The sequence below is a fragment of the Cebidichthys violaceus genome, unplaced genomic scaffold (genome assembly GCF_023349555.1).
Source record: "Cebidichthys violaceus isolate CVI_PGR_0920_01 unplaced genomic scaffold, fCebVio1.0.p SCAF_28, whole genome shotgun sequence".
Taxonomy (NCBI): Eukaryota; Metazoa; Chordata; class Actinopteri; order Perciformes; family Stichaeidae; genus Cebidichthys; species Cebidichthys violaceus.
Window position 1 is genome coordinate 4,885,484 of NW_027176461.1, and position 13,179 is coordinate 4,898,662.

Sequence of the window (13,179 nt, forward strand, 5' to 3'; positions counted from 1 at the left end):
ATGTGTTTAGTTCATTTTTCACTTCCTACTTCCTTCAGGCCTTCACTCGCGTGACAGAACTGGTGCTGCAGGCTCACGAGAGAGACGTGGATAACTTGTTGGGATCTCTGGATGATTATCTGGAGAAGGCCGCTTTAGAAGAAGAAGAGGACGACGGCGGCGAAGGCACCGTCGACAAAAGCGCTCAGAAGACCTGCGCCTGTTAGAAGAGGGGCGATCGCAGTACTGTGGCTCATACTTTAGACATATGCCCCCCCCCCCCCCGCCCCCCCCGCTGTGACTTGACTCCTCCGCCTTCTTCGTAGATACTGTGATCTGTCGCCCAGAGTGGCGCTCAATTGGTTTCACTTTTTTTTTAAAGTAGGTGAAATGGTAAATGCAGTTAGCAGCAGCGACCAGCAGAGGGCGCTTTCTATTGCCCGATCACTGAACCCTGAAGTCAGTGAGGAGTATGTGTACAGTGTGTCTGCTATCAAACTATCAATGCTCATGCTCTCTTGATTTTTTTCCCCTGGTGAAGTGCACTATGCGTCTACAAATTGATGGGTAACATGTGGATCCATGTCCAAAAAGTTTAAGTTGCATAGATATATATATATATATATATATATATATATATATGCTATAATAAGGTAGCCAGAGGACAGAGTTGAATTATTTACGCCTTGAAACTCTAACCAAGCAGGGGTGGATTCTTTTACACAGTGGGCTTATTTCCTCAAGGGAGACGGTGTTGTGCCATGTTCAGTGACCTTTCTCAATGCAGTGCATGTTTGTTTACCATCCTGAACGTATTATATGTATGTTTGTAAGTTTGTGTTACGAATGTGACTGGCTGTGTGTTACACATTTAGGCAGCGTTACGACTGCTTGTAATAATGTTTTCAGGGTTTGCTGATGTGCCACCGGATATGTAATGTTTGAAACTCAAGGATGTTGCAAAAGAAAAATCAAGCAATGTGTTATGTTAATAAATTTAAATTGCCATATTTAAAACGGATGTATTGGGTATACGAGCCTTGCTGAGTCACTACGTTTTGGATTGAGAGTGAAGTCAGGTCCACGGAGAGTTCAGACAGGTTCATTTATTTTTCATCAGCTGCTGTGGAAGACACGTTAAATTTTTAAGGACTGTGAAATCTGAAACGTGTCATAGAGATAACGAACCCGAACGCATGCCATAAGACATGATATTTCCCCGTTTTCTCTTTACAACGAGCGTGTCAAATACACACCCAGGGTAACACTTATTAACTTAAAAGAATTCCAGTGATTACCAACACATTTAGGTTGAAGGAAATTCTATAATTTAAACACCTTTCAAAGCTCATCTGAAATATAATAGTCATTGTAAATCATACAAAAAGTACTTCAGGTATTTTTGTGGTTTGACAATCCCTTACATCAAGCTATCTGAAACTTGTAAAGAGTATTGTTTGTGAGGTGTGGATCAGTTTCTTTCAGTCATTTGACACCCATGTCAGGTGACCAAGCAGTTGGATACAGTCACAGGTTGAGATCCCGTCTGCTTCCAGTGAAGAAGCACAGGAGTCGAGATGACGTTCATCGCCAAGACCTTCTACGACCTGAGAGCCACCACGCTGGAGGGAGACTCGGTGGACTTCAACGTGTTCCGGGGACGGGTAGTCCTGATCGAGAATGTGGCCTCTCTCTGAGGCACCACCACCCGGGACTTCAGCGAGCTCAACCAGCTTCAGAGCAAGTACCCCCATCGCCTGGTGGTCCTGGGTTTTCCCTGTAACCAGTTTGGATATCAGGTCAGTTGAGCAGCGTGGTTTGAGTTGACCTCACAGATACACTGGAAGGCCAGAAATGTCATGACATGACTTCATATGCAGATGATGTTCTTTTATTCACGTCAAATCTGCTGTATTAGTTCACTTGTCGATACAAAACTTCACCCGTTGTGGTGCTTTCTCTGGATATGAAATACATTAGTCACCTGAATCAGATGCTTAAACACAATTTAAATCTGTTATTTTATGAATCGTACCTGTGTGCGTTCTCCCATGTGTGAGTCACCCAATGAGAATAATTCAAAAGAGCAGCATGACTGCATCGTGTGAAAACTGCAACCAGCTTAATTCCCGTTATCACCAAAATGATAAGCGAACAATGGCCTTAAAGTCTTTATAATATTGCTGTGGAGCACAAAACAACTGGACAATATGAAAATGAACACTGTTTTGCAGGAGAACTGCAGCAACGGTGAGATCCTGAGTTCCCTGCAACATGTGCGTCCAGGCGGCGGCTTTCAACCCAGCTTCACCATCTTTGAGAAGTGTGACGTCAACGGCACGAGCACACACCCAGTCTTCGCCTATCTCAAAGATAAGCTCCCCTATCCCGATGACGACCCCACCTCCTTCATGCAGGACCCCAAGTTTCTGGTTTGGAGTCCCATCAGCAGGACGGACGTCTCGTGGAACTTTGAGAAATTTGTCATTGGGCCGGAGGGAGAGCCCTTTAAGAGATACAGCAAAAAGTTCCCCACTATTGACATTGAGCCTGACATTCAAAGACTGTTAAGATTAACCAAAACCTAAGAATAGCCTCCACCTCTTAATGACTTCTCATCAATCGCAGTCAAAGCTGATATGCTGTCCTCCTCACTTTTAAGCCTTATTAAATGACGGTGATATTCTGAAAAGCTGAGGGAATATTATCTGAGGCCTTATAAGTGCTTAAGAGTGGTGGAGGAATAGATTTGATGTATGTAAAAGGAATTACAGATTATAAACAATTATAGAAACTTGAAAAGCAGGGTTGTTCTCCTTTTGGCCAGCAGATGGTGCCACTGATTTGATTATACAAGTAGATAACTCCTGTGACGCTTTTATGAATTAACATTCACCACACACACGCTCACAAAATGTTTGCCCTGGAATAAAAACCCTAAAAACCAATATTCTCTCTCACTGATGCATCTTCTTTTAAGCAGACCATATAAACCAGCGAGGCAGCGCCTATAAAGATGCATTGCTCTGATGCAAGGTTGACAAAAATAGATGTAGTCATGTCTGAAACGGCTCTGTGTAGGCATAGTAATGAGGCTTGACAAACGGTGGGAAGGGTGTGGAATTATGATGCGTGTTTTCATTGCACATTTAAAAGCTCGCAGGCCATTCCTCTGCATTATGCACCCTCTCCTCTGCTGACCCGCTCTTTATCCGTTGAGATCTTCTTTCTTCAACATTTCCAAGTATCTGCTGACACCAGTAGCCCGCACAGCAGCAGCAATGCTTTACTACCACAGTGACACTTCAAGACAACTCCTAAATCACGCATTTAAGAGGAGCATCGGCCTTGCCACTGTGTAATGAGCTCTTGTATCCAGCTCTGATTTCCTATGCACAGCGTGCATTGTTTCCAAGGTCTGCAGATTAGCGGTGGGTTTTTCTGCACACATCCACATCAGCTGATGATGTCAGAGCCACAGGCTACACAGGCCAGGCAAGTGCCTTAATGTCTTTGGCAGGTTGCTGCTGGGACAACAGTGAAACAAAACAGCCATCTGACACTGTTTTAGATGTTTGTAGATCGCCCGACTCGCCGTCTTTGCATATCACGTTTAAATATTTGTATTGTCGTGATGCACGAGGACATTTGATTAATATATTCCCCTCAAGCCTACTGGTCCGTGGCTTACAGCCCAGTATTGTTGCCTATTAGAAACAGCAAATATTGGAGGAGGAATACCAGGGGCCTCTCCTCCACACTCTGCACTGCTCCCCTGCACACTCAGCCTGCAGAAAAACACCACCAAAGATCGTTTAGGCTCGAGCGATGGACCACTCAAATGGATTCTCGAAATTCTAAAATAACACAAATTCTAACTTCATCTCTCGACGGTACTTTTGATTTGCACGTGTTTCGGTCCAAATGACCCTGGAAGCAACTGCAGAAACATGATCTAGGTAATATAAATAAGCATGCTATTTCAAAGCAGAGTGAGAGCTCCTCGTTTCACCGCCTTGTCTCCCCGTCTTGCCCACTACAGGTGAGCGCTGTTGCCACGGTAACGTTTGCTTTGCCCACGATGGCTTCTCGCGAGACTCCGGGGCAGGAGAGAGAGAGAGAGAGAGAGAGAGAGAGAGAGAGAGAGAGAGAGAGAGAGAGAGAGAGAGAGAGAGAGAGCAGAGTGAATGAGAGAGAGAGAGAGAGGGGAGTGAATGAGAGAGCGAGAGAGAGCGAGAGAGGGAGAGAGAAAGAAAGAGAGAGCGAGAGGGAGAAAGAGAGAGAGAGAGCGAGAGAGTAAGAGAGAGAGAGAGAGAGAGAGAAAGAGAGAGAGAGGGAGAGAGAGGGGAGTGAATGATCTCATCCCTCCAGCAGCTGCATAGCGCAGCCAGGCAAACCCGTAACTTTCTATCAAACTTCCCAAGTTGCCTGTCGGAGGACGTCACCGGGGCATTATTTTCGGTTTGAACCGGAGCGAACACGTTTTCCCCGAGAAGGTGAAGGAACGCGTGCTGCGCAGCTCGTGTGTGTGAGTGTGTGTGTGTGTGTGTGTGTGTGTGTGTGTGTGTGTGTGTGTGTGTCGGACTTACGGGGACCTTGTTACGAGTTTAAACAAAAGGAGGAGAAAAACAACCACCGCTTCGTATTGTGTGACATCCACAAGCTCGGGGCGGAAAGGAGGAAAGGTGAGTCGGGAACGCGGTGCTCGTCATGTGCGCGTGCTGTGTAGCTCGTGGCACAAGGTGCCAAACGGTACAACACAAACATCTGTCGGCGTCTGTCTGTGGACAAAGCGTGTCTTTGTGCCCGTGTGAAGGTGCAGCGTGGAGCCAGTGCGCAATCACTGCCTGTGTTATAGTTTCACTAATAAGGGGTTGAGTCAAGCGGACTCGGTAGTGAACGTTTGTACCCGACTACCACTGGGTCCAGACACATAGCATCCGCGGCTATATGTCAAGGGCATTGTTCCCCCTCAGCACTGCTTCTTTTTTTTTTGGAGGGGGGGGGGGGGCAGACGCTGTACATACAGGTGGTGTCGTGCACACCACATATAGGACGTCTCCTTGCGTAAGTGTCAGCACCCGAATCGTCCGTATGTTTCGGCATGGTGTTTAGCACGCAGGTGATTTCCTCGTGCACACATCTGGCCCCGAGAGCTCTGGTTTTTGTTTCTGTTGCCTCTGATTAGGCCGAGCTGAATGCATGCAGGTTCACCTTAATAATAAACACGCCGTGTCAAACAGGGTGTCCGCTGTAGTCACGGTCCCCCAGGACACTTTGATCAGATGTCACCCAATACAGACTCTCCATTCGCTGATCTATTTCTGCATAATGTGCAAACCAGCCTTTCTTTTGTCCACTACGGGTGTAGATGGACTTGTTTTGGAATAGATGGAGAGCACAGATCATGGCTACATGATAGATTAGGAGATATTTGGCAATGCTGAGCAAGAAGGCAAACACACGTTTGTTTGATTAGTAACACGCAGGAAACGGTGCCAACCTCTCAAAGCTCAAACATAAGCAGTATTGTGTCTAAACGAGCATATGTACACCAAATATCAGCTGTTTCATACCGGTTACAGCTATGCAGGTGGGTGCATTGAACGTCCCCCCTCTCTCTCTCTCTCTGAATCCTGCTTCCTGCTCCAGGAGCTGGTTGGAGTTGGATAACTTGGCCGTGAGTCAGGTGAAAAGGGGAAGCCTTGGAGTCTAGCATGTGGCAAGGATCAAGGATTTTTTTTTTTTTTTTTAGCATTCTCAATAGGCTTAGCTGACCTGCAGCGCGGTGGGCATGACTGATCATCCACTGCACTGCAATTTTTTCTTTTCTTTTTTTTTACGAGTGAGTCTAATCTCAGCTTTGTCCCATCTAAATCACAGCTATTATTCACGCTGGACTGCTTCTTGCTTTCTCTGATGGGATTTCCTATAGAGAAATACTCGTATGCAGAGGCAGCAGCTTTGTATCACTGTGTTGGGGAGAAGAGCAATGCACGCTCTGGTCTAATCTGCCCCCAACGGGCCGACAAGGCTGTCTTTTAATGCTGACAGAAAAAAAAAAAATCCCATTCAAGGTTGAGATAAGGCATAACTGCGTGGGCCTTGGCGCATCTAATTTAGGGAGGTCAAGTCCAAAGATCAGTATTTGTGCCGCCTGCTCTCATCCAAATGCATCTCCACGCAAACTCTAATATGGGATTGTTCCCCCCTGGTTTATTACTGAAGGACAGCGTTTCTATTTTCACTTTTATTTTTCTTTTGCATCATGCTTCTCACACAACATCAACAATAGTTATTGTGCTTCGTTTGTCGTAGAGTCGCTCCAACGTGCGCAGAGGGATGCTTCCTGTTGCTAAACTGAGCTCATGTTTCTATTGTCTCTTGTGCATTGGCTCGGAGGGAACAGCTCGAGCAAAGATAAAAGACAAGAGGAGCATTGTGCTGCTTTATAATTTGCCACTGTGGAATGTGTGCGCTGCAATTATGCTAAGTGTCCGGCGTGAAATGCTTGAATTAACGGTTTTAATTCATTTCACGACGAATCATGATATTGTTGTTGCGATATGATTCTCAAGTTCAAAGTGAACTTATCTTGATTGTTTTTCGCGTGAAGTAGGTTTGTTGTGCCCCCGTCACTTCTAGCTGCCTGTTACTGACAGACAGACAGACAGACAGACAGACAGACCCCGGATGATCTGGTGCACCAGTGTGGCTACAAGGCCTCTTCCTTCATGCTTGTTTATTCTATGGCAGACACCAAAATGAGTGACGTGTTCACGGGTTTGGACCTTCAGTTGCAGCTTGAAACACTTTTTTTAAAACAAAAAAAAAGAAAAAAAAGAAAAGAGGAAGCTCCATGAGTTTTAAGATGAGTGACGGGTCTGACTGGTGTGAGTCACTGATGGTCAGAAGTCAAATGACTTGATGGTGTAATGTGGCCTCCAGCGGGTTTTTTTTCCCTGTATGAGTGTCTTTTTCGCTGGTGACTGAGGGCGGGGGGGAGGGGGGGGGGGGGGGGGGGGGGGGGGGGGGGGGTTGATGAGTTTGATTGTAATGAAGTGTGACTACACGGGTCTGCGTTTCCTGCTCGCTAAACTGTCGGAATGCTCCGTCTTTGTCTGGATCGGACAGTCCCACTGTACACCAGCCAATGGAAGGAAAGCTGAGGGCTTTCGGAAGCTACAATAGTGATGATGTAATCCCTTTTCAGCGCACTGTCACAGAGCAAATGCATGCAGACGAGGGGAAAATTCCCCCTCCTCTTCCCCCCCGATCTGCCACAAAGTTTGGGGAATTTTTACCATTAAAAAAAAATGCTCTGCAATTCGTACTCTGTAATTATCAATACCAGAGATTCTGTTGGGCTCACCGCCACTGAGGGAGCGTAGCAGTGGGACAGGTGCAAAAGTGTTGCTATTGGCTCTGGTCTGGACCTCGTATCGGATTGACAGTCGTGTGTGTGTGTGTGTGTGTGTGTGTGTGTGTGTGTGTGTGTGTGTGTGTGTGTGTGTGTGTGTGCGTGTGCGTTCGGTGGTCCGTTACTTCTACGCTCGTGCACGAGAAGCAGCCTCTCTGTGCCCGGGGGGGGGGGTTCTGTCATGCTGCGTCCAACTCTCAACCCCAAACCCCCCCCCAAAAAAAAGCCACAGTCATGCAGAGATCAGACGCTGCGTAATTCCCCTTTTCTGCTCCCATCAAACCTCATGCGTGCCGAAAATAGTACGACATTGGCGTAAAGATCGGAAGATGGGGGAAGAAAAACGCTTTTTAAAAAGCTTGCCAAGCAACCACTTAAGTAAAACTTAAAGAAGATAAATTAAAAAAAAACTTTCCATAATAAAATCTGGAATTCTGATCATCATGATGATGACGATGATGATGATGTGTTGCTGCAGGCCGTCTCCGCTGCCACACAGCGATGACATGCTCGGTATTGTCTCGACATGTCTTGCCAGTTGTGACACTGTCTCTGCGCTCGGGCCTGCACGCTCCCTGGAATGGAATACAGAACTCAAGAATCAAAACATCAAGCAGAGTTAAAGGCCCCCCCCCCCCCCCTCCTCCCGCGTAGAGCAGCGGTGGAAAAATAATTCCACGTCCAAAAAAACCAGAGAGGTTCTGCTGTTGTCCCTCCTGTGGACAGAAATCTGAGAAGCAGGCAGGAATGCGAGAGGGCTTGGTCATGGCTGAGCTCAAAACAGATCCCGATGCATAGACAGGTCTGTTCAGCTTGTCCTCATTCCTCTCTGCACGCGTACAACTGTTTTCGTTACTTTCAGGTGGCACTTTTACTATGTGATTAGTAGTAAAACAGGAATGCTGGCTCAACAATACGGCGTGTGAAGTTTGCTCTCTGAACTCTGTCCGAGCTGCTTCAGGTTGTCTAAAATAGTCAAAGCCTTCTCTCTGTAGTGTGTGTGTGTGTGTGTGTGTGTGTGTGTGTGTGTGTGTGTGTGTGTTGTGCTTTGTTTCCTGTCCTGAAAATCCCTCCTCGCATTGCTGCAAAATTTCACATCCTTTGCTTTGGAACCAGGGAGTCCATTTCCACCCCGGCGAGTTCCTGCTTCCCTCTCGGCTCCGCTGAAGAATGAGACCACTGTGAACCCGAAGGCGTCTTTTGCTGGATTCAGATGACTTGTTAAACAAATAGTAGTTTCAGGTGGACTGATTGAAGGGAGAAGGGAATATGTCCCACTCTCACTACTCCTGCAGTATATGTCCATGTAGTTCAGTTTTACAACCCCAGCCTTTGAACAAAACATATACTATCTTACAATACTGAAATAATCAGGATACAGTTTATTAACAGACCACTATCTGATGAATTAGGTCATAGTCTCTTTTTTCCAAGTCGCTCCAAGGTGCAAAGGGCAGATAGGGCCGGCTAATAACAAACATGGCTGCTTTCCCAGCCTTTCCTCTCTCGCCGCCTGTTTCCTGTGTGTTTCATTGATGTATTCCAGGATACCGGGCCCGTATATTACATGCATGCAAAGCTGAGTGTTGACACGTGAGCGCTCGCGCTTAGTTCAGCAGTTCTCATCATAACTGTTTCTGCTTGGGGAGGAGGCGAGGCGGTAGTGTTTGTGTTTACATGGCACTCGTACCGGCCCTGAATGTTAATTAGGAGGAAGTCGCGGGTGGATGTTTGGTACTAGAAATATGAGACATTCACCTGTGCACATCACGGTTTGCCCTGAATGTTTACCTTTTTGCCTCATTGTTAACTGGCCCTAAAAACCAGCAATTAAAACACTATTCATGCAAACACTCATGGTGGTAGAATGAGGGAGAGCTCCAGTCAAAACTAGTTTGTTTTTGTCCTCTGTGACTTATGGGGATGCAAAGTCCTGATTATTACCAGCCGGGGGGATACAAAAAAAAATAAGGGGGGGGGGGGGGGCGTGTTAATTGCATTCAGCTTCACTCCATCAATGAACTAGAAGACTAGAACAGAAGAATTACTGGGACAACTGTCTGATGTAGTCTGATTAATAAAGCAGATGTTCATTTGCTTCGCCTTTTGCTGCCATGTATTTTCAGTAGTGTGTCTTTTTTTTGGTTTGTTGTCTAATGGAAGCAAAAGTATTGAAGACACTGCACCCTCTGGGCGGCTGTTGTACATGAGATGTGGCTTTCATGGAACTGGCTCACATGCATGATAAACCACAGCAGCAGAGCTGGCAGGAGTGTGCCAGTAAGTGCAGTGCGAGCCGGCAGCAGCAGCAGCAGCACTGGGGTTTGCTGGCACACACTGATTTAGCAGGGCACCACTGTTATGCAACACTAGCTGACTTATCACAGTCCAAGAGACTGTGTTATGAATTGATTTACCTGCGGTCGGACTGTTTATAATTGGACTAGAAGTGCACCCGTTGCTACGTGCTGGATACGTGCCAAAATCAATATGGTTCACGCGTATAACTTGTTGTTGTGGATTTTTAATCCGCATCAAGCCCTTCCACGTCCTTTTTAGAAACTATTTGCCGCTTCTGACAAATAATGTAGATTACTCACCTGAGCTTTCTGCTGAGTCCACGGTTGGGGAATTAGGCTGCCCTCCAAGTTGTGGGGGGACAACACAGTCTGCCAGGCTTCTCCAGAGACGTGGCGGAGAATGCCCCTGAGGGTTTTCTGCAAGGATAATAAGCCCTCACTGTGCTGGTCCTCGTGTTAACTCACACTGAAGCCCCCCCCCCCCCCTCTGTCCACAGCACTGCAGCCCGTGTTGCTACCTCGTTAAATCGCTTACCTGGCAAGATCCTATTCTCATGTTTCGGCCTGCATCCTTGCAAACCGAGTTACCAAATTGCAGAGAAGATCTCATGCACTAGTCACGCGATTAATGTGTTGTGGCAGCACAGCAGCTATTTGGCCGATGTGAGGGGATATTAATCAGGCTTTCACCTTGACTCCGGCCTTCCACGACGACTGTCTCTGTTCTCCTTTTCACTGCGGCCCTGTTAGCTAAGGATCCTATTGTTTCCTAGCAGCGCTCTCGTGCTCCTCCGTCACTGATATTAGACTGTGGGGAATCCTCAGTACAGTCGAAACGCATCCCATTACGGCCGCCTCTATTCATCCTCTGCTATTAAATTAGTTGATGGGCTTCATCCTGATTGCTGCAGAGGTGCATTTGTTGGCCAAGCAGCTGTTGATCGATTGATAGATCAGGTTGTCTGACAAAATGAACTCCAAAGGATGTGCAGAGCGTCTTATGATAGATTTAATTTCATTCTCTGGGGGCCTTTTAAAGAGCCTGTGGTCAATGCTGCTGCTGTTGCTGTGAAGCTCGTGTTTCTCATGGTTGCTCAGCAGGGTCCCGACCCTTCCCCAACTGCCTAATCAAACCGTCACAACTGCTCCTCTTCCATAACATCACCTTGCCACAACCTGTCCAGACAGAACTATCAAAACAAAGAACAAACCAATATGTCATTCCAAAAGTATTCACATTTTTAAAATGCCATTTCAGCAACACAAAGGGTTCCTATTGTGGGTTTCGTGTTCCCTGTGAGCTATTCCTTTGCTGCCGACAATGATTTCATTCTTTTCTCCTGCCAGACTGTTATCTGATCTGAGCGTTCAGTTAATGTGTCTGTGTTTAAGCAACAGATACTAGGTTAGTGTTGTATGGGCACATAGGCTTTGTTTTCACTCCAAACACTTTATTTCTGAGTTTGCAATAAATTAAAATGTGCTTTGCTGTGGTAAAGGCGGTCTAATCAGAATTCTGTCTCGGTAGGCCTCTGTGACTCGGCTAGTTTGCTGCCTGTGTAATCAGGCGGAGGATGTGAGAGGACGGGGCAGTGGATGACTTCCAAACATCACAGACATCTGTCATGTTGACCTCTCCGCCTTGAGAATCCGTCAGGCTGCTGTCAACTGACCTCGCTGCTCATACGCAGCTGTACACAAAGACCTGAGCTCTCTCATGCTGGCTCCGTCCTCATGAATACAATCTCATTCACTTAATACAGATACAAAAAAAAAAAAAATCTATCGCAGTCAATCGGGATGCTAAGAAGAATACAAATCCGTAACCAAAGCAATGTGACCCAATCGGGCAACCAACATTATCATCCTCTGAGCCGTAATATTTTAGCATTGATTGGTTTGTTTCCATTAGGAACAATGGAGCCACGTGATTAGTATTCCAATAAGGATTTGTATGCACTCTTGTTGCCTCTAAGCGTGATGATTTTCAGGAATATTATTGACTGCGTCCATTTTATTTCCACTGCTAGTAGCCATGGGCCCCGGCGAGTAAATGGCTGTATTGGCCTGAGCCAAGCTAGGACTGGCACGGGGCAAAGGACCAATACTCACTGATGGGCACACACACACGCACACAGCGAGCTCCTCTGGCATGCAGTGTGTGTGTCTGTGTGTGTGTGTGTGTGTGTGTGTGTGTGTGTGTGTGTGTGTGTGTGTGTGAGACCGCTGGATGTCCCAGCCTCCAGCCGCCGGCTGTGCACGTCACACGCTGAAACATTCCATCCCCGGCACCAGCTCTCGCACAATCAAAACACTGTGACGTAATTGACATTTGCATTGACCCGCTCTGTTTATCCCCGTTCAAACGTTCTGCAAGCGCCACACCTCTGCCGCCCCTGGCCGTAACGCGACATTGATCCAGCGGAGCCGTCGAAATGAATCTGAGCATGCTAGGTACACACGATGTGTGAGCAGCACTGCAGGCTCACTCTGATTTTTGTTTTGCTTGTGGAGTTGCCGGTGATCAGAGAATGAGGTAATAGCAGGCTTGGGAAGTGGGTTTTTTTGTCGGGGTTAGCCCCCATCCCCAGTCTTCTGGCGCGTGGAGAGGCTGAATTACAGACGGCAAACGCTCAAACTATTCACTCAGCCCTCCTCCTCGCATCATCACTGTTAATTATACCGCTGCTACTCTCGCATCTCTTATATTTTAATCCTCAATTGACGGAAACTGTCTCATCCCAACAGAGCACACACACACACACACACTTGAGAGCACACAAAGGCGTGTGCCGTCCCCATGCTGAGCTGGGGGTATTTGTTTCGTAACACATTCACAGCTGTTCAGATATTAAGCATATATGCCTTTCCTCGGGCGCATAGAGGAAATTCAGTGGCCCTATAAACACCTCTTAAACCCGAGCCCACACTGCTGCTGGGAAATGCTCCCATTGCATTGGGGTTTAAGCCAAGTGGCCTGGTTACACACTTCAGCAATGCAAAAACATTAATGTCTTGTACATTTTTACTACAATGTCGAAAATATTCCAAATATAACAGCAATAAATCGACAGTTGTTGAAATCAAATGAATGACTGCCTAGGCTCAGATAATCTGATAGATTTTAAATTGAAGACAGCTGTCCAGTGCGAGTATCATCGTGTTTATAGTGGATGCTAATTTGAAACACCTATCCCTTACACACAGTAGCAAAAGCCCAAAATGACAAGGATTACAATGCGAGTGTGCCTAACAAGCACCTGCAGGTGAGTCTTTTCAGAGTGAAAGTAGACCGGGTGAAAGCTGGGTTTCTCTCATCAGTCTGGTGCACAAAACCCATAAAAAAAACCCTGCTAATAATCAAACGGGTGTTAGACACATTTATACCAGACTGCTGCCACTTTTTTGCCACACACACACACACACACACACACACACACACACAAACACACATTTGTGTTTTCTTGACTTTTGGGAACA

The 13,179-nt window shown here is 46.6% G+C and overlaps 3 protein-coding genes across 3 annotated transcripts in view; all 3 read left to right on the forward strand.

Moving 5' to 3' along the window:
- LOC137880386 (ras-related protein Rab-15-like) overlaps positions 1 to 994 on the forward strand; it is a 3,651-nt gene extending 2,657 nt beyond the window's left edge. The window contains exon 7 of the mRNA XM_068721723.1: positions 39 to 994. Coding sequence (XP_068577824.1) covers positions 39 to 206 — 168 coding nt within the window. The 3' untranslated portion in view covers positions 207 to 994. The remainder of the gene's footprint in view (positions 1 to 38) is intronic.
- Positions 995 to 1,360: 366 nt separating this feature from the next.
- On the forward strand, positions 1,361 to 2,567 carry gpx2 (glutathione peroxidase 2). The gene is made up of 2 exons (XM_068721635.1): positions 1,361 to 1,778; positions 2,214 to 2,567. Exons 1-2 carry the CDS (start codon positions 1,557 to 1,559, stop codon positions 2,565 to 2,567), a joined length of 576 nt encoding a protein of 191 aa, XP_068577736.1. The 5' UTR covers positions 1,361 to 1,556.
- A 1,610-nt stretch (positions 2,568 to 4,177) lies between these two features.
- The window catches only part of LOC137880315 (signal-induced proliferation-associated 1-like protein 1), a 33,168-nt gene continuing 24,166 nt past the window's right edge, over positions 4,178 to 13,179 (forward strand). The window contains exon 1 of the mRNA XM_068721633.1: positions 4,178 to 4,664. The gene's annotated coding sequence lies outside the window, so the exon portion shown is untranslated. The remainder of the gene's footprint in view (positions 4,665 to 13,179) is intronic.